General features: G+C 52.7%; 1 protein-coding gene across 2 annotated transcripts in view; it reads left to right on the top strand.

Moving 5' to 3' along the window:
• ERN1 (endoplasmic reticulum to nucleus signaling 1) overlaps nucleotides 1-18,316 on the top strand; it is an 82,034-nt gene extending 63,718 nt beyond the window's left edge. For both annotated transcript variants that reach the window (XM_043464638.1, XM_043464648.1), the window contains exons 12-22: nucleotides 135-326; nucleotides 2,008-2,275; nucleotides 3,060-3,150; nucleotides 3,417-3,606; nucleotides 4,578-4,677; nucleotides 4,901-5,100; nucleotides 8,742-8,889; nucleotides 10,408-10,535; nucleotides 11,971-12,094; nucleotides 12,541-12,608; nucleotides 13,103-18,316. In XM_043464638.1, coding sequence (XP_043320573.1) covers nucleotides 135-326; nucleotides 2,008-2,275; nucleotides 3,060-3,150; nucleotides 3,417-3,606; nucleotides 4,578-4,677; nucleotides 4,901-5,100; nucleotides 8,742-8,889; nucleotides 10,408-10,535; nucleotides 11,971-12,094; nucleotides 12,541-12,608; nucleotides 13,103-13,312 — 1,719 coding nt within the window. In that variant the 3' untranslated portion in view covers nucleotides 13,313-18,316. The remainder of the gene's footprint in view (nucleotides 1-134; nucleotides 327-2,007; nucleotides 2,276-3,059; nucleotides 3,151-3,416; nucleotides 3,607-4,577; nucleotides 4,678-4,900; nucleotides 5,101-8,741; nucleotides 8,890-10,407; nucleotides 10,536-11,970; nucleotides 12,095-12,540; nucleotides 12,609-13,102) is intronic.
• The last annotated feature ends 1,431 nt before the right edge of the window (nucleotides 18,317-19,747 follow it).

The following is a 19,747-nucleotide window of genomic DNA, read 5'->3' on the forward strand; positions in this document are numbered from 1 at the left end:
ATACACATACATGTATCCATTCTCCCCCAAACCCCACTCCCGTCTGAGCTGAGTCGTGGCTTCTCCTGATTGTTTGGCTCTTTTATATCTGGCTGGAAATTGAGCAGTGATGTTGCCACTCTCTCCCACACAAGGTCATCAACCTGGTTGACCAGACTTCAGAAAACGCACCTACCACGGTTTCTCCAGACATGGAAGAGAAGTTTGATCACGCCCCTGCCAAGCCCGAGGCCCCCGTGGACTCCATGCTCAAGGACATGGCCACCATCATCTTAAGCACCTTCCTGCTCATCGGCTGGGTGGCCTTCATCATCACCTACCCCCTGGTAAGGGTCTGCTTCTCCACCCACCCCACCCCCGCCCACCTGTTTCTGAACCTTTGCCTGTCAGTGAGTTCCAGACAAAGGCAACAAACAAGCAAATACTTTTTTTCCCCCCACTTTAGAGTCAATATTGGCTTACCTTCAAAACCATTGTAATCAAAGAGATGCTCACTTCTCAGGAAATTACAGTTTTGTACTTACAACTTACAGTTTGACTGTAAAAATTGATTTGGAAACCTTGCTTGCAGGTCATTTTAAATACTTAACTGTATTTTCTTTTTTAAGACTACACATGGGAATTCCCTGGCAGTCCAGTGGTTAAGACTCTGCCTTCTTGCTGCCCAGAGCCTGGGTTCCATCCCTGGTCAGGGAACCAAGATCCCACAAGCCAAGGGACATGGTCTGTCCGTGGGATTTCCCAGACAAGAATATTGGAGAGGGTTGCCATTTCCTTTTCCAGGGGATCTTCCCAGCCCAGAGATCAAATGTGTATTTCTTGGGTCTCCTGCATTGGCAGGCGGATTATTTACCATTAGCGCCACCAGGGAAGCCCTATTTATCCCCTACCCACAAAGAAAGAAACTAGACTCTGGGAAGTTCAGTAACTCTCCCAAGATAACCCAGCTACTAGATGGAATTTCCAGAATTTCAACCCAAGTTGAAAAAGAGAGAGCGAGCTCTCCAGAAAACTCCCAGGAAAGTGTTGGCTACACACCCATCCTTGTAGTCACCCTCCCACGCGTGGGGACAATTAATAATCACAGTCACTGCTACTTCAAACTAGGATGGAATGTGTTGTTCAGACTAAATGAGAGGCGTGTGGGCATGGGGAAGGCAGCGGGATGAACTGGGAGCCCGACCTCGGCCAGGCTCCCCACATCTCAGCCCCAGCGTCCTCGCCTGTGCACTGATCTTCACTGCTGATCTTTGCACAAACCTCCGCCACCTGCATGGCCACGGTAGAGCTCTCAGACACCTGGTACCCATTCTTCCTGTTTGGTTTCACTCTTGTACCAATCCTCAGGCTTTCATGATTTTAATTTTTTTGGCCACACTCCCAGGTGGCACTAGTGGTAAAAAAAAACCCCAAAAAACCACCTTCCCATGCAGGAGACGGAAGAGACACAGGTTCGATCCCTGGGTTGGGAAGATCCCCTGGAGGAGGGCACAGCAACCCACTCCAGTATTCTTGCCTAGAGAATCCCATGGACAGCGGGCTACAGTCCATGGGGTCGCAAAGAGTCCAACACAACTGAAGCAGCTTAGCACGCACCCTAACCAGGGTTTGAACCCACACCCTGGGCAGTGAAAGCCCAGAGTCCTAATCTCTGGACCACCAGGGAATTACCCCAGACTTTCATAAAAGCCTCAGAACCGTAGAATTGAATGGAACTCCCACCACCCAGCCGAGTCCTCCACCTCTATCAGAATCCCTCCTTGGCTGCCACTGCCAGCCCCTCCAGTTGGGGGAATGGGCTGTCCTAGGAAGTCTGACAGGCAGGAAGACCTCCATCCAGCCCTTGACCCGATTCTGCCCCCCGCTGCCTTCTTACCGGTCGTGTCCCGCCCCAGGGGTCACGTCCAGTGTCCCCCACTCCTCTGCCATAGACAGCCCGTCCTCCCGCGCCCGCCCGTCCGCCGGGGGAGCGGCTGCACTGGCCCGGGCATGTGCTTCTCCTCCCAGAGCATCCACCAGCAGCGGCAGCTCCAGCACCAGCAGTTCCAGAAGGAACTGGAGAAGATCCAGCTCCTGCAGCAGCAGCAGCTGCCCTTCCACCCACCCGGGGACGCGGCACAGGACGCCGAGCTCCAGGACTCATCCGGCCAGTACTCGGAGAGCTCGGCCACCAGCAGCCCCAACACGTCCCCCCGAGCCTCCAACCACTCGGTCCACTCCACTGGCTCCACCTCCAAGGCTGTCACCAGCCCCTTCCTGGAGCAGGACGATGAGGGTAAAGGGAGCTGCCGTTTGCTCTTTCGTGGAAACACAGCCTGAGGACCTCAGAGCCCCCAGAGCCTCCGGGGGGGTCTCCAAGGGTTTATGAAGTTCCCAAGGGTCTGCTGAGGTCTCACCCCTCCCACCCTCCCTCCCACTCGGGGGCTGGGCTTCTGCCCCATCGCTCAGCCTCTCCCCCTCAGAGGGCTTCTTTCCTGGGGGCCACCGTGGCACCCCTCCCTCCATCTCACTCTGCTGGGGCTTGGAATCGCTGCCGACTGAGCCACCCTGGCGTCTGGGTCCAGAGCATCCCCCAGGGTGGCCAGGGACCACGCATACATGTGCAGCTGTGGAGCCGCTTCCCTCGGGGAGGTGGGCTCAGACTGACTGTCGGGGCTGATGTTCTGGGGGGATGGATGCAGGACCAGGGAAGGAGACCCCAGAGTCCTGGGTCTCAGGTTGCAGACTCTGCTACTGGTCTCTCCGCTTCACACACTCCCCGCCCCCGTCACGACCTGAGTGTTTCAGGGCCAGACCTTTAGGCCGACCTGTAGAGAAGCCCTGTCTTCAGGCTCCCGTCCTCACAGTAATTAATGTAAATCAGGAACAGAGGGTGGTAACCGAGGGAGGAGTCGGCCCTGGGCGAGTGTGGAAAGAGGACCCAGGGGCTCCTGCTCACCAGGGCCCCCGGGGCGTAAAACCTGAATTCTCCTCCCTCCATCTGACCTCAGGGAGCTCGCAGCCACTCTGGTTTCAAGGTTCTTTAGGTCACGTCTGTCCTTTTCCCTGTTTTGACCCAGATGAGGAGACCAGCATGGTGATGGTTGGGAAAATCTCCTTCTGTCCAAAGGACGTCCTGGGCCACGGAGCTGAGGGCACGATTGTGTACCGGTGAGTGGTCTGGAGAGCCACGGACCCCCACCGCCTCACGCAGGAGCTCCCATCGGCTCCCGGGGCGCAGGGGAGTCATTGCAGTGACCAGATGGAAGAGCTCCCCCAGGGAGGGTAGTGATGGCCATGGGGCCCTCCAGGTGGTGGGTCGGGACACCCTGGGCTGTGAGGCTGCAGAGGCAGCCGCTGCATCAGTGGAAGGAGCCCTGTGGGCCCAGGGCTCTCCGAGCGTTTCCTCAGCCCGCCTTCCTCTCCTCGTCCGGCAGGGGCATGTTTGACAACCGCGACGTGGCGGTCAAGAGGATCCTCCCCGAGTGTTTCAGTTTTGCGGACCGTGAGGTCCAGCTGCTGAGAGAGTCGGACGAGCACCCGAACGTGATCCGCTACTTCTGCACCGAGAGGGACCGGCAGTTCCAGTACATCGCCATCGAGCTGTGCGCGGCCACGCTGCAGGAGGTGGGTGCCCCGGTCCCTCTCCCCGCAGCCCTGGCGCCGTTTTAGGAACTGCTGCTAGGTTTTTTTTTTTCCATTTAGTTTTATTAGCTTGATTAAGGTTACATTACAATATATTCATTTTAAATGTACCGTTTGCTGCATGTCGACAAGGGTATGTACGCATTTAGCCATGAGCAGTGGAATATAGTGCACTTTCATCTCCCCAGCTTTTTTAGTTACTTGGCTGCACCAGTTCTTGGTTGCTATACGCATGGTCTTTAGTTGCGGCATGTGGGATCTAGTTCCAGGGATCCAACCCGGGCCCCCTGCACTGGGAGCTTGGAGTCGTAGCCACTGGACCCCCAGGGAAGTCCTCACCCAAACTTTGATTGTGTGGTCCCCTCCGCTGCCTGGGAAAGTCTTTGTTTGCAGGTGGCATCTCTGTCCTTCTTGGCTTCCAGGAAACGTGGTTGGTCCTTCCTCTCATCGCTAGTCAGGGCTGGTGTGGGCTAGGAGGATGCTGGTTGATGACTGGAGTCATTAAGATCATCCATCGAATCCCTTTTGCTCAGTTTCAAGGCTGTAAAACTGTTTGAGTATCATTTGGCTTCATCGTAGAGTTTACTGTAGGAGGCAATGAACTTGGGTTTCTTACCCTCTCATCATCTCATTATAAACTAGTAAACTGGAGCCTTGTTTGCTTATTTAAGTTAGCCTATAACTTCAGGAGAAAGTTTCTGCTGGAAAATATGGAAGTAGACAGAAAACATTGTCAGTAAAAATTCTCATTTCTTAAAATACGATAAAACAAGCTGACCCAGTACCAGATGTTAATTAAAGCAAAAGCCCTCAGGCAGAGTTTTTCTAAATAAAACTGAATCACTTTTAAAAAGAGAGAGTGAAAAAAAAAAAAAGAGAGAGTGAGAGAAGTGTGCTGAGGAGCTGAGTCCCAGGGGCGCCGTGCGGTGACCCCACCTTTGTGTGTCTTGCAGTACGTGGAGCAGAAGGACTTCGCCCACCTCGGCCTGGAGCCCATCACCCTGCTGCAGCAGACCACCTCGGGCCTGGCCCACCTGCACTCCCTCAACATTGGTGAGAAGCCTCCCCTTACCGGGCGGGGAGATGACTTGCCCAGGTGGGCCTCGCCTCTGCTGAAGCTCTCTGCTGCATGGCCGGGGTCCCAGTTGTCTACGAACCTGAGGACTTTCACGTTTGAAGACCAGGAGCTTTAGAGGCAGCAGCGGGCCTCTCGGGAATCTGGGGAGGGCACGTCCCCATGGTGGAAGAAGTGGACTCACCTGGAGTGTTCTGTTAGTTCACAGAGACCTGAAGCCCCACAATATCCTCCTCTCCATGCCCAACGCACACGGCAGGATCAAGGCCATGATCTCCGACTTCGGCCTCTGCAAGAAGCTGGCCGTGGGCAGGCACAGCTTCAGCCGCCGCTCGGGCGTGCCGGGCACCGAAGGCTGGATCGCCCCGGAGATGCTGAGCGAAGACTGCAAGGAGAACCCCGTGAGTGATGGACACGGCTCTGTGAAAACCGCGGAGCCAGCCTCTTGTACCTTTGGGAGTCAGAACCTCCCGTTGCCGATGGGCTGCAGGCTCACTGCTGGAGAGGGATTTTTTTAAGCAAAGAGCTACTCTCCCAGCAGCACATGCTGCCACTTTAACATTGTCTCCTGTCCATGAATGAAAGAGGCAGGTGTGGGCAGTGGTCTGTTTTTCTTCCCCCCAGTCTTCCACTTTCCCCCTATTTTGGGAAACTGGGAAATCAGGGCTAGCATAAGGTGAGCAGACTTCCAGTTTTCATTCTTTTTTAAATTTTTGGTTTTCCAACTTTCTGGTTTGAGAATAGAGAGAATTGAGAGCAGTGAGTGCCTCTGTACCTCTACCCCAATTCAGCATCTGTCAATATTTTTCACTTTCTCTCTGTCCCTAAAACTACTTGCATATAAGCGGCAGGCCTCCTAGCCCTTTACCCTTTAATGCTTTAGCACTTGTCTCCCAAAGACAAGTACATTCTACCTCCTAACCACCTCACCATGATTACACCTCAACCATTAATACTGTTTCCACGATGCCTAATATTCAATCCATATTCCAGTTTCCCTAGTTGTTCCCCAGAGGTCTGTTACAGAGCTGGATTTTGTCAACCAGGACCCAACCAAGTGTGTTTGTTGCATGGCATTTGAACAGTTCCTCAACCAGGGGTCAAACCCAGGCCCCCTACATTGGGAGTGTGGAGTCTTAACCACGGGACCACCAGGGAAGTCCCTGATTCTCTCTCCTCTAATTGACACGGTTCTCCCACCTTTTCTGCCCCATGACAGTGGCTCTCTGCAGAGTCCCCATGCCTCTCTGTAGAACGCCCCACTCAGGATTCACTCACCTGTCTCCTCTTGGTGATGTTGAATTTGCCCGTCTGTTCCTTATATTTCCTGTGAACTAGAAGTAGGTCTAAAGGTTCAGTTGGATTCACATTAAGTGTTTTGGACAAGAACAACCACAGTCAGGTTGTACCGTTACTATTATTGTACTCCTACTGGTGATGCCGAGTTGGCCCACCTGGCACGGGTATTTAACAGTGGCATATCCCCTTTGCCAGGACCGTGTGGGGCAACACCCTGGCAGAATGTCAGTGTCCCAATACCAACAGTCACTCAGCTAGTGATTCAGCATCCGTTGGCATCCCTTGCCTGAATCAGTCCATTCAGTTGAAACTCTACATTTGTTAGCTGACATTTTTCTATGCCCTTTCTATTTTTTTTTAAGTCACTATGGACTCATGGATTTAAAAAAAAATAGTAATATAACCTGGTATAGTCTTATTTGTTTTTATTCCTATTCCCCCTCCTTTTTTTTTTACAGCTTTATAATTTCTGCTTTAATAGCAATCAAGTTTTAAAAAATTGTGCAGTTCAATCTATCTATACTATTCCTTTGTACAAGGCAGATTTCAGGTAAGCATCTAAATGCTTAATGTAGAGGCTAATATTATCTAGCAGTCCTTGGTTCCTGAAAGTTGAGCTTCACCAGATGTTTCTTAAACTTCTGTGAAAATAGTTCCCATTCCTTTTGATACTCAAATTGTTCCAGATTTGCCCAACCAGAGCCTCTTTGAGCTGGGTTCTTCTTTCTTTTGCTAAGAGCCAAGTCGTGTCTGAGCACCTTGCTTTCTAGCTCAGCAAGACCCTGGAGGATTATCCGACACCTCCACAATCAGACTTGGATGGGATCAGCCATCCTAAAATAGATAAGATGCAGCAGAGCCGTCTTATCTAATTCACTGGGGACCAGCAGTTGGTCTATTAATCAAAAAAGTTACTATAGAGAATCATAAGAAAATACATACACACTGTAAACATTTCATTTTAAGTTTAAGTAACAGCTCTCTAAGAAAAATCTTTGCTGTAAAACAAGGTCTTGTTTTGACTTTGGGCCCAACTGAATGGAGTTGCTGATTTCCTCTCTTGCATTCCTCTCTTGCATAAAGCACGCTCACAATGCCTTCTGTGGGTTCTGCACTGAGACTCAGACGTTTGAAGCACCCCCTGAGCGATTTGAGAGCGGAATCCTAGCCTCGAGCTATTTATGGCCCGTCTAGCTCACAGTTGAGTCTCCCACGTCTAATCCCACAGCAGTTTTTGTAGCAACTTTCTCGTATCAAGTCTTACCAAAGACTCAACTTACCTCAGACTTGGCGGCATGTGTGTTTTATCAGCTTACGGAGGATTTAAACTACAAGGACCAGTGGCAGAAATGAGTTTGGGAAAGAGCATAGCTGAGTCTAGAGGTGAGGCTCTTGGGTTGGGAGGCAGAGGGGCCAGCATGCGGGATAGGAGCGTCAGGGACGGGATGCTGGAGGGATGCTGGGGGGATGCTGGGGACACGGCAGCACAGGCTGCAGAAAACGGGGAGCATCAGGGACGAGATGCTGGGGGGATGCTGGAGGGATGCTGGGGGGATGCTGGAGGGATGCTGGGGGGATGCTGGGGACACGGTAGCACAGGCTGTGGAAAACGGGGAGCGTTGGCCGTGCCCTGAGGAGGCAAGCAGTGGCCGTTAGGTGAGAACGTCAGCACTGGTGGACTTGTTCGTCCGGTACTGAATCTGTCACCCACCTCAGGAGTGCTCTGACAACAGAATAATTTATCGGACTTGGCAATAAGACCTGCGTCTTGCCCTGGTTTGTCCCTCCCCAGCAGTGACCCTGGGCTTGTCATCAAACCTGTCTGTCTGTGTCGTCATCTGGGGGTGGTGACGTTTCCTCCGCTCACCTCACGAGGCTCTTGTGAAGGGTGTGTTTTCTCCGGTGAGGAAGGTGACCAGCTCCTGACTTTCTCTCACCAGAGCCTTACGTCGTCTGGTGGAAAATCCGAGTGGTGGGGCCTGGCGTGAGGGACCCATGCCGTGCCTGGGTTACACCCCAGCGTTACACCCCACGTAGATGGAGCTAGAAGTCACACACGCTGGTTTCATCTCTAGAGACGGAATGGTTTCATGGGATAAGTGAGAAATGTTAATAGATAACATCAAAGTGAACGCAGTGGAAACTTGTCAAATAATCACTTTCTGGAGCTGTTTTTGAATGAAAAGCTCTTTTTTTTTATTTTTTGGCCTAACCACACAGCACACAGGATCTTAGTTCCCTGACCAGGAATCGAACTCATGCCCTTAGCAGTGAAACGCAGAGTCCTAACCACTGGACTGCCAGGAAATTCCCACCAAAAGCTGTATTTCATTTATTAACAAAGGTTAAGACCTGTTGTATGTGCGAACCTGGGGTACCACAGGGATGCAAACTCAGCCCTGCCCTCAAGGAGTGATGAGCTGGTTGGGTAAAGAATGACTAGCAGCAAGGACGCATCTAATCTTCACAGCAGCCCCATGGGCTCATCCTTATTTTATGGTTGTGAATGCTGAGGTGCAGAGTGGCCAGGGGACTTCCGGGGGCCAGTGGCGGAGCCAGCGTCCCACACATTGGCTCCAGAGCCCAGTTCTTTGCGCCCAGCACTTCTCCAAGCAGCTGCACCCCATCCGCTGGTTCTCCCAAGGCACCTTCGGGGTGTTCTCCCAACAACCCCTCCTCTGCTGCTGGGTGGGAATAACTCCCCCACCCTCCAGGGCATCTGACGCCCCTCGTTTCTTTTCAGACCTACACGGTGGACATCTTCTCCGCGGGCTGCGTCTTCTACTATGTGATATCCGAGGGTAGCCACCCCTTCGGCAAGTCCCTGCAACGCCAGGCCAACATTCTGCTGGGTGCCTACAGCCTTGACTGCCTGCACCCTGAGAAGCATGGTGAGTGGGGGGCTGGGCGGGGGCAGGGCTCGACGGTGAGCAGGCGGCAGAGTGGGGGGCTCGGGAGCAGCCCCTGCGGGCGGGGGTGGTGCCAGTCTGAGCCCCCAGAGGGCCTTCTTTGCAGCTGCTCGCCCAGTGGGCCTCAGTGAACAAGGACTCGGTCCAGAGCTGGTGGAGGGCTGGTGGGGTGTCCTGAAGCCAAGTAGTTCCTGGGTTCCTGAGGTCATACAACGACCTTTGTGACCTGGGCAAGGCCCCTTTGGGGACCTCTGTTTTCCAGTTTGTGACTCCTGAGGGTTAAACAGTTTGAGATCCCTTCCTGTCCCGACGTTCGGGGAGACAGAAGGGCCATGCTCCGTAAACTGGTCTCTCGGGTGTGAGCTGGCGGTCAGGGGGTCACCCTGGTCTGGGGACAGATGGTCTGGGTCCTCACTCTCCAGGCAGGAGGACAAGCCTTTCTGCCTGACTGAAGGGCTTCCCACATTGTAATTGGCCTATGACACCTACTCCTGCCTTTTAAAAAGATTTAAACTATCTTATAGTTTTGTTCATGGATTAATTTTCCTTATTCCCTGGAGACAAAATAGATTAGCATAAAGGCTCATAGATCCATTACAGTGAGGAATGACTGCTATCAATACCTTTGTACACATTATTCTGATCATCTCTCTAGACACATATTCATATTTTATAAAAAATGGAGTTAAATAGTACATAGTATTTTGCAGCATGCTCTTTTTTTTATTGTTGATTTATTTTTGGCTGCACTGGGTCTTCATTGTTGCACATGGGCTTTCTCTAGTTGTGGTGTACAGGCTTCTCATTGCGGTGTCTTCTCTTGTCTTGGAGCACAGATTCTAGGGCACAGTGATGCACAGATTTCGTTACCTTGTGGCATGTAGGATCTTAGTTCTCAAACCAGGGATCAAACCCATGTTCCCTGCATTGGCAGGCAGATTCTCAACCACTGGGCCACCAGGGAAAACACGCTCGTTTTTAACCTTCATCTTGACTCTCTACCCACGTCCATCCACGTTCAGCCAGTGTGTTATCCTCGTGGCCCACAGGCCAGTGTGTGGAGGCAGGACAGTGTCGCCCGAGACTCTGATAGAGAGTATTTAGGATCACTCCTTTTCATTAACTGCGTGATGAGGTCTCTCCTTTTTAGCCGAAGTCTCATGTTACTGGAATGGGTTTCCCTCAGTAGCTATCAGGGCTTCCCTGATAGCTCGGTTGGTAAAGAATCTGCCTGCAATGCAGGAGACCCCGGTTCGATTCCTGGGTTGGGAAGATCCCCTGGAGAAGGGAAAGGCTACCCACTCCAGTATTCTGGCCTGGAGAATTCCATGGACTGTATAGTCCATGGGGTTGCAAAGAGTTGGACACGACTGAGCGACTTTCACTTGTCAGTAGAACCTTGAGTCGCAGGGATGCAGACTGCTAAGGTTTTGGGTATTTATTTGCTTGCAGCTTGAGGCTGGTCATAAGGAGTTGTGTGTCTGTTTTCCTCCTCTGCAGAGGACGTCATTGCCCGGGAGTTAATAGAGAAGATGATCGCCATGGATCCCCAGAAGCGCCCGTCAGCGAAGCATGTGCTGAAACACCCTTTCTTCTGGAGCCTGGAAAAGCAGCTCCAGTTCTTCCAGGTGGAGATGTTTGTTTTCTTCATCAGAAATATTCGTTTAACCTTTCCCGTTTCTTTCCAGAAACTATAGCAAAGAACGAAGAATGAAACAAATGACCCATAATCCCACAGCCGAAAGAGAACCACAGTTGGCATCTCAGTATATTCCCTTCATACAGGCAGGCCTGGGAGATGCTGCAGGCTCGGCTCCAGACCCTGGTGATAAGCTACATGTCGCAGTAAAGCGAGTCACACATACTTTTTGGTTTCCCAGTGCACATAAGTGTTTATGTCTACACCACACTGTAGTCTTAAGTATGCAGTAACATTATGTCTGAGGTCAGACATCTTCAGGGGACCTCTAGATTAGCCAGGTCACTTGGTTGATGATAAGATGTAACACAGGAATAAAGCTCAGGCAGAGGGACTTTCACCGCACCCCGGGTTGGGATGGAAGTTCTTGGTTATCTCCATCACATGTCTTGTGAACACACAGGTTTCCGTCCGTATCAAGAGCTGTACCAGCTTTGAGGTTCAGCTCCAAGTGCCCCCATGTACTCAAGTGCATGCTCAGTTGCTTTGGTCATATCCGACTCTTTGCAACCCTGTGGACCGTAGCCCACCACGCTCCTCTCTCCATGGGGTTGTTTAGGCAAGAATGCTAGAGTGGGTTGCCATGCCCTGCTCCAGGGGATCTTCCTGACCCAGGGGTCAAACCCCTGTTTCCTGTGTCTCCTGCATTGCAGGTGAATTGTTTACCACTGAGCCACCGGGGAAGCCCCCCATGTGCCCAGGTTGACCATCAGTTCCCTCCAAGGCTTTCCTTTTGCCACTGCAAGTTAGCCAGCCAGCCGGTCTGATTTTATCTTCGTCAAAGATGAAGACTGTGCTCCCCACAAGGCTGCCCAGTGGACCTCTCTCACTGATGGGGTCTCCGAGTGGCCCATGGTCGGGTGCATCCCCTCAAACACAGAGCAGGATTTGGATCCACAGCTGGGGCCTTCGGACCCGATACTCTTGTCACTGGCTTTTCTCCTCAGAAAGAAGTCTTGGCTTCCTGTTTTTTCTAATTGTTTGATTGAAGAATGATAAACACCACCCCCCCCCCCTTTAGTCATGGCTTTGTGTGTGTGGCCACACAGAAGTCACAGCGTGTCAATCCAAGTGAACCTTTTTCTTGCTTCATCACTGAATACAGATTGCACACGTGGCCCCGTGTGGCACGTAGTGTGGGTGAAACGCGGGCGAGGGGCTGCGGGCCTGTGGACTGGCGCGCGTCTGTGGTGGAGCCGGGAGGTCTCTCCCCAGCGAGCGGCAGACGGGGCTGCTCCCGGGAGCAGACAGGACCCTTGCTGCCCAGCTCAGGCAGGGGTGGCCGTCCTGTCACGCCGCGTGTCCGTCCTCGGCCCTCGGCGCCTCCACACTGACCGTCACCCGTTGCCCTGTCTCCCTCCCAGGACGTGAGTGACCGGATAGAGAAGGAGGCCCTGGACGGCCCGATAGTGAAGCAGCTGGAGCGCGGCGGGCGGGCCGTGGTGAAGATGGACTGGCGGGAAAACATCACCGTCCCCCTGCAGACAGGTGACCGCGAGGCGCCCGGGCGCCTGTGGGCGGAAGCGGTTCTTGTGAACGCTTTTGAGACACAGGTGTGGAAGCGACAACTCCAGGTCGCTTGGGGCTCCAAATACTGCTTCTGGGGTCGAGGCTTCCTGTGGTTTGGATAGCCGGTCACCCCATTGCTCCCGTGTGTGTCCTCCTTTGTCTCTCAGAGTGACAGGTTTGTGACAGGCATGGTGTTCTCAGCGGTCATCTCTGACTGCGGGCATGATGGGAGGCAGAATTCAGACTAACGCTGCCACCCCTCACTAGGTTCAGATTGGGAAACTCTGCGATGAGGACGGAGTTAGGTCGTGTTTCTGTCCTAAGATTGCTTCATCTCCAGGTGCCCCAGGAATTGTTTTCTCTTGGAATCTGGTGGGTTTGTTACATTGCCTCCCTTCTTTGTTTTTGTTTTTCATTTTTTCTAGATCTGCGGAAATTCAGAACCTATAAAGGCAGTTCGGTCCGAGATCTCCTCCGGGCCATGAGGAATAAGGTGAGGGCCGAGGGTGCACGGCGGGGCCGGCAGGGCCGCTGCACAGCCCGCTTCTCGTATCCCTTCCCCGTGGGTGCTCTGGCCTCCCTGAAGTGAGGAGCTCGCAGAGGCTGGGCGGCCATGGCTGCACTGGACACATTAGCGGCTGTTCCTTCCCCTGGATGAGCCTTCTCTTCAGGGATGCTGGGGCAGGGAGCCGTGCTCTGGGAAGCGGGCTCAGACGCCGCATCCTTCACTGGCTTGCACGGTGCCCTGTTCCTGCCTGGACAGCGGATGATGAAGTCCGTCTATGGGGGCCCTTCCTGCACCTGACTGCCGCTCCCCGCTCTCCCCGCACCGGCCTCAAAGGCCTCCCCCAAAGAAGGGGAGGAGACCGGGGAGTGGACTGGTGGTCCCTTCACCCAGCCTCACAGCCTGTGTTCCTCGAGCGGGGGTCTGGCCCGGGTCCCACGGGCTCCTCTCCGCCGACCGTGTGTCTGTCTGCCCGTCTGCAGAAGCACCACTACCGGGAGCTGCCCGAGGAGGTGCAGGAGACGCTGGGCGCCCTCCCCGACGGCTTCGTGCGCTACTTCACCTCCCGCTTCCCCCACCTCCTCCTGCACACCTACCGCGCCATGGAGCTGTGCCGCCACGAGAGGCCCTTCCAGCCCTACTACCACGAGCCCCCCGAGCCCCAGCCCCCCGTGACTGCAGACGCCCTCTGAGCCAGGCGGCCTCCACGCTGGTGGCCTCGCTGGGACTGAGGGCCTGGTCTCTACGAGCCGCAGCCCGGTGCCTCCTGGCCGAGCAGGGAGACCAGGCCCTGAAGCCAAGTGCCTTGAGCTGCCCGCTCCGCAGCCAGCAGGGGAAGATGCCAACCCCGGGCAGAGGGAGAGGTGATGCCCCCCTGCCCACCCCCAACCTGAGGAGGAGCTGGGAAGACGCTGGTCATGAAAGCTGGACCATCGGGGGATGTCTGAGAAGGAGGACCGGTCCCAGAGGCAGAGAGGAGCGCCGTCCGTCTTCTCTCCTGGATATACTCGCTTCAGACTCGCATTTCTTTTAAAACTCCCTGTCTGATGCCAGCCTGTAGGCCTTTAAGGAAGCGAGACGAGGGACCCCTCCGTGTTGCCCGCATGCTGGGTCCAGGAGCACCCCTTTCTTGGACCAGCTAGGCTGAGCTGCACCAAGTGTGGCGTCTGCCAGGAGCAGGGCCCTGGAGGAGAGGGTCCCTGGGAGGGGGAGAGCCTTCAGAGGGTGTCGTCCCTGGGGATCAGAGAGGTCTCCTTGATCACTGGTGCACCCACAGGCTCCCAGGTCACTGTGACCAGCATTTCCTCTGGGGCGGCAAGAGCCTTGAGCGTGGGGGCGCGGTGAGGGGACAGGCCAGCCCGGCACTCTGGAAGGCGAGGCTATGTCTGCAGGTCTCACAGACACAGAGAGGATGCCGTGGCCCCGGGCACCAGTGGCCTGAATGGTGGCCCTTGGTGGGTCCATGCCTTGGGCACTCGGGGTTATTTAGGAACATCTGGGGGCAAGAGGTGATAAGTCCCCTGGCCACGAGGGGTAGAAGCTTGGACCCAGGCAGGGACAGGCCGGAGGGGCCGGAGGGGAGCAGGCCAGATGGGACATGCAGGGCCCACCTGGAGAGTCCTGGCCAGTGGGCAGGTGGTGAGGCCGCTCTGTCCCTGGGGCCAGCAGGACCGGCCAGGGGGTTGAGGGCCAAGGCCAGGGTCACCACACCCTTTGTGGGCAGGCTTTTATGTTTCCCTTGGCAGATTTTAATAACTTTTTATTTTGATCATACCGTAGAATGCTACATTAGTGTGAGCTAAACTGAACTTGAAGCTTACTCATGAAGAAGCAATGCAAGAAACAGAATAATACATCTTCTGTTTTGTAGGGTACCGAAAGCCCCATCCCCTGGTTCTCTAATGCTGAAGAGTAAAACATTGTAGCAACACTATGTACATGCATGACACAACCTCAAAATCATATTTTCCAAATTAGGTCAATACCATGGTTTTCCCCCCCAAAATTGATACAACATTTTAACATTAGTTTTAGTCAAAAATTTCTCTGTCTTTTCTCTGCCGAAAGCCTTAGAGGTTTAATACAGTCAGGATATAGGTAAGGAAGCATTTTCTGTGTACCTTCTCCAGCCAGGTGGACGGACCACTGCATTTCGGTCCTGGTGAACTCAGAGATTCCGCTCGGGAGGAAGAACGTTACTATCAAGCTTCTCTAACTGACAGAGAGAAATCGCTGTTTCTTCTCCTCGCAAGATGCTTTCTGGCAGTGGATTTGAATGAGAGCCAGTCATCAAAACACTCATTCTGCCTTCAGTAAATTCAACTCCCATCCTTTCCATCTGCCTAAAGTCATTTTCTCTCTCTCTCTCTTTTAAAATTGTCCTACATCTTTAAACCTCATCAGTTACCTCATTTAGACCTAGGAACCCCGGCATCCTCAGTCGGCATCAGTGTCTCGTACGACGCTGTCCGTTTTTCAGGAACACAAAACCAACGTCGTCTTCTCCCAGCTCTGATGCTCCCGGGCCAGCCTCCACCCCAGCTGTTCTCATACGACTCTGCAGGTCACTTTTCCGCCAGGACGGATTGTGAGACAGTTCGAGGTGGAGAAGGAGAAGGTGCCACGGGTGATTTAAAGTGCCGTCAGCTTCCCGTGCCGCCGGGGGCAGGGTTAGGGGGTTAGCCGCCTCGTCTTTGTCTCTGCTGAATGCTCTCCTGGGGGGTAGCCAGGTCATTCCCACCACCCCAGGGTTTGTCTCGTCTCTCTGTTTTGGCCCCTCTTGCCTCCAGGACAGGTTTGTTTTTTTTTTTAACTGCCTTTTCTGCTTGTGGTAATAGTTTTTAACCATCCAACTGTCTCAAACTCGTTTATTCACTGTATTTTATTTGAGCACCTCTGTATGTGCTGGACAGGATATTGGGTGCCAAAGACACAGGTGAACCAAACAGGCCAAACCTCGGCTTTCATGTGAGCCAGTGTTAGAGAGCGGGCAGGGAGTAAATACCAGCACTGCGAAGAAAACGCAGGGGTGGGGAAGGGTGTGCATCTGGGGTTGGCACCCAGCAAATCGCCTTCTGTTCATCTTCTCTCCGTCGCCTTTGAGAACCCAGCCACCCGTCCGTCCTCACAAGTGGCCTGTAGAGGTCTTGTATGGGTTCCTGTCATGCTGACACCTCGGGCACCATCTGGTTTATCCTGTCCTGGTCTCTAGAATTCTGGTTTCCTGTTGTTCTGGGCGGGAAGGTGTTCTTTCATGAAAAGAGGGTTCTGCAGTCGGCCACGTCCTGTCACAGCTGAGCCGCTGATCTGATCTCTTGTACGATTCCTGGAAGGCTGCATTTTCACAAGTACACCGTCTTTATCTTCTTTTTTTTGGCTGTGCTGGGACTTCGTTGCTGCACACGGGCTTTGTCTACTTGTGGCGAGCAGGGGCTATTCTAGCTGAGGTCACCAGCTTCTCATCGAGGTGGCTTCTCTTCTTGCAGATCACAGGCCGTAGGGCGCACAGGCTTCAGTAGTCACGACGCTTCGGTTAGTTGCCCCGAGGCATACCGAAACTCCCCCAGATCAGGGGTCGAACCCGTGTCCCCTGCATTGGCAGACCGGTTCTTATCCACTGGACTACCAGGGAAGTCCTGTCTCATCTTTAAGACAGAATTTAGTCACATCTGTTAGGAATCCCAAGGACACCATCGTCTCTTTAAATCTTGTATTGAACCTTGTGTCAAATCTGTCCTTGGCACACCTGCCAGAATCCTCATGCTGCTGCTTGAGTCCTTTTAACTTCATTTTTTAAAGAGCTCCACCTGTCATGGGCACCAGAGCGTCTGCATGCTCGGCAATCACAGGTGTTACGTGATGTCACTAAAGCACCTGAGGTCTCATGCCTGCCACCCTGGGCGCCAAGTTCCTCTCCCATCTCCCCCTTTCTCTGCAGTAGTCCTCATTGGCTCTCCCCAGGGAGACATCATTCCCACCCCTTATACGTCTTTCAGTGGGAGATCCACCAGTTAGCAGGCCCAGCTAAGTGCTTGCTTCCTACCAACTCGAGAAGAAAGTTCCTTATCAGAGCTCCCCCTGATCCTTCGGGTGAGGTTTGGTGTGAGCGCCATTCATTTATCACCGCAGTGAGAGAAGGAGTCTGGTCTGACCTCGAAGATGTGAGGGGGCCCTTTGGGTCATAGGGTTTTCTCCTCTTGGACGCTTTCTTCTGAGAAGTTGGCCCGTGGCCAGGCTTGGCTTTCCCGGGACTGTTCTCATTGTGTATCTCTGTTCATCAGATCCTCAGCCTTGAGGTCATCCAGGGAGGTGGGCTGGTCCCGTTTTCACAGCCTTCTGTGGAAGGGCTGGAGGACAGCACAAAACACCTGATAGGAGGCTCTTTCTATTCTCTTGAGCTTTCTCCAATCATTCAGCTTCTGAAATCCCTCTTCTTCTTGTTTCCCAGTGTTTCTTTTCCTTGGCCACCCTTCACCATCTTGGAGTAGTTTCTTCAGTTGACTGATCCTTTGGGTGAGGTTTTGTGTGAATGCCATTCATTTATCACCGCAATGAAGGAGGTGAACTGATGGCTTGTCTGATGTCGAAGATATGAGGGGGGCCTTTGGGTTGTAGGGCTTTCTCCTCTTGGACGCTTTTTTCTCCGAAGTTGGACCGGGGCCAGGCTTGGGTTTCCCGGGGCTGTTCTCATTTGTGCATCTCTGTGCACTTTGACCTTGCCTGGAAGTAAGTCTCCAGGTGTCCTGTACAGATGAGCCGGAATTCCACTTTCCAGGGTTGGACCGTCATCATTCTTTTTTTTTTTTTGGACAATTATCCTTTAAACCAAAGAGTCTACTCTTTGTATATTTGGTTTTCTCTGTGAATCAGTGATTTCCCACTGGTCCCAATGCTTGTATCAGGACTTAAATCCTCTCTGTATTCATTGGAAAACCACAAAGACAGCATCCCAACGAGCCTCCCCACTGGAGCAGCCTTACCCAACACTTCCAGCCAAAGTCCCCACCCGGCTCGCCTCACCCCCTGTTCCTGAGTGTCCGGCAGGTACAGTATCCTTCTCAGTGTCCCGGAAGCTGTGACGGGGGCGTCCCCACTGACCTAGAAAGCATTACCATTCTCAGATGCTAACTTTATGTAGTGTTCTTTTTGCGACGACCTATTTATTGAACCTATTTATATTTATTTAATTTTTACTCTGAAGTGTATCTAGTGACAGTTGCACTTGCTTAAAGCACATCAGATTTGCTTTGGATAAACACCCCTGACCATTTTAAAACTGGAAAAGTTACACTGTATCCTTCCATGGGATGGACGCCTTACAGTAGTCTCGTCATTAAAGGGTGAATAATTTGGTCAGGGTAAAAATGTTAATTTTTAAGTGATTTTTTTTTTTTTTCTTGTTAAATTCTGTGCCATTGTGTCTTCTCTGTGGACGGTTAATTGTTTCATGGGTATGTGTTAATCGTGTGATACAATCCTCTTTGTGGAACCTAAAAATCCTCTTTTTAGCTTTATATTTTATAAACTGCCAGATTGTACGATTTTTACGTGTATTTTTAAAGGTCGATGATGTGACGGTAATTATCTAAGTTAAACAGCCTATTTTTGTACTTCCTGTACAGTTTTATAACTCTGCTGATCAGTGATGGCACCTTACGCTGAGCCAACCACAAATAAAGGCAGTTTTAGATTTGGAAGCCATCTTCTTAAAGACTTGACCACCGCTCTCAGACCAGGGGGTCGTTCTGGGCTGTCTTCCTGGGTAGGTGTCTGGCTGGTGAGGGAGAAGTGGGCTCAATGGGTGGGAAGAAAGGCAGGAGGGGGTGTGTTTACCTGCTGGTGTTCATGGCAGGGTCCCAGGGCTGGAGAGTCCTCCTTAGTTTCTTTATATTTTTTAAAGATTTTTTTTTTTTTTAATATGGACCCTTTTTAAAGAAAGTCTTGTATTGAATTTGCTACAGTATCGCTTCTGTTTTATTTTTTGGCCGCAAGGCATGTGGGAATCCTAGGACCTCCCCATCCAGGGATCGAACCCACACCCCCTGCATTGGAAAGTCCTAACCACTGGGCCTCCAGGGAAATCCCCTCCTTAGTTTCTGTGGGCAGAGCTTCCTTGAAACACTGCAGAAAGTTTCCCCTAAAGTACTGGTTCAGGCTGAATTCCAGGAAGGTGTCCAGGTTAGGACCCACATGCCTCGTGGTGAGGCAGGGGTTGGGGCAGGTGTAAATAGGTTGTTGGTCCAGGAAATCCAAAAGGGGAGAAATACCAGGGAGGTAACCCAGCCAACACAGCGGTGGGAAAGACACGACCTGCATGTGTCCAAAGCACGTGAGATGTCTGCCCTCACGCCAAGGCACGAGCTCAGTGGCCAGCCTGGTTGGATTTTAGGATCCTGCTAACATGCTTTCACCCCTCAGGCCGCATCCCCTCTGGTGACATCCGAGGATGCTCTGCTTTCTCTTGCACCACCAGGAAGGGGTCATTCACCAGAGGATCCCAAGGACCCGCCAGCCTCAGAACAGCTTAGCAAGGGCTCTGCCTGGAGACTCGCTCCTTCCACTCAGCCAACCAGCATCCCATACCCCCACTTCCCACCCCTATCCCCACCCAGGAGACACAAGGGGCACCCCTGAGAGCCATGGACACTCCCTCTCTCTGAAGCATGGGTCCTTGGGTGCAGCCAAGTCCAAGGGAGCAGAAGGGAGCTGCAAGGCAGGAGGAGATGGGGGCGACAGAGGAGGAGATGTTTAGATGGCATCACTTGGCACCTGCTTGCTGCCTTCTGTCACTTGATGCGGCTCTCAGATTCCGCTCAATAGCTCAGCCTGGAGCTATTGAGCCCAGGCTGGGGTCATGTCTTGGATTGGTCCAGGCCAGGGAGGGAGGTGGCTGGTAGCACCCTCACCCGCCTCTGAGAACAGGGCGAGGCCAACAGGTCGTCAGGCCAGGGCCATGGACTTTTTTTTTTTTCTCCAGAGTTATTAGATGTATGTGCAGATATACCCAATTGTATTCCATCAGTGAATACACTTGTTTGTACTATCTTTTTGTATTTGGCCCATTTCTGTCCTGTGTGCTAGACACATGCCTTAGCTTCAGGTTTGGTTCAGTTGCTCAGTCATGTCCG

Source organism: Cervus canadensis, chromosome 1 (genome assembly GCF_019320065.1).
Source record: "Cervus canadensis isolate Bull #8, Minnesota chromosome 1, ASM1932006v1, whole genome shotgun sequence".
NCBI lineage: Eukaryota > Metazoa > Chordata > Mammalia > Artiodactyla > Cervidae > Cervus > Cervus canadensis.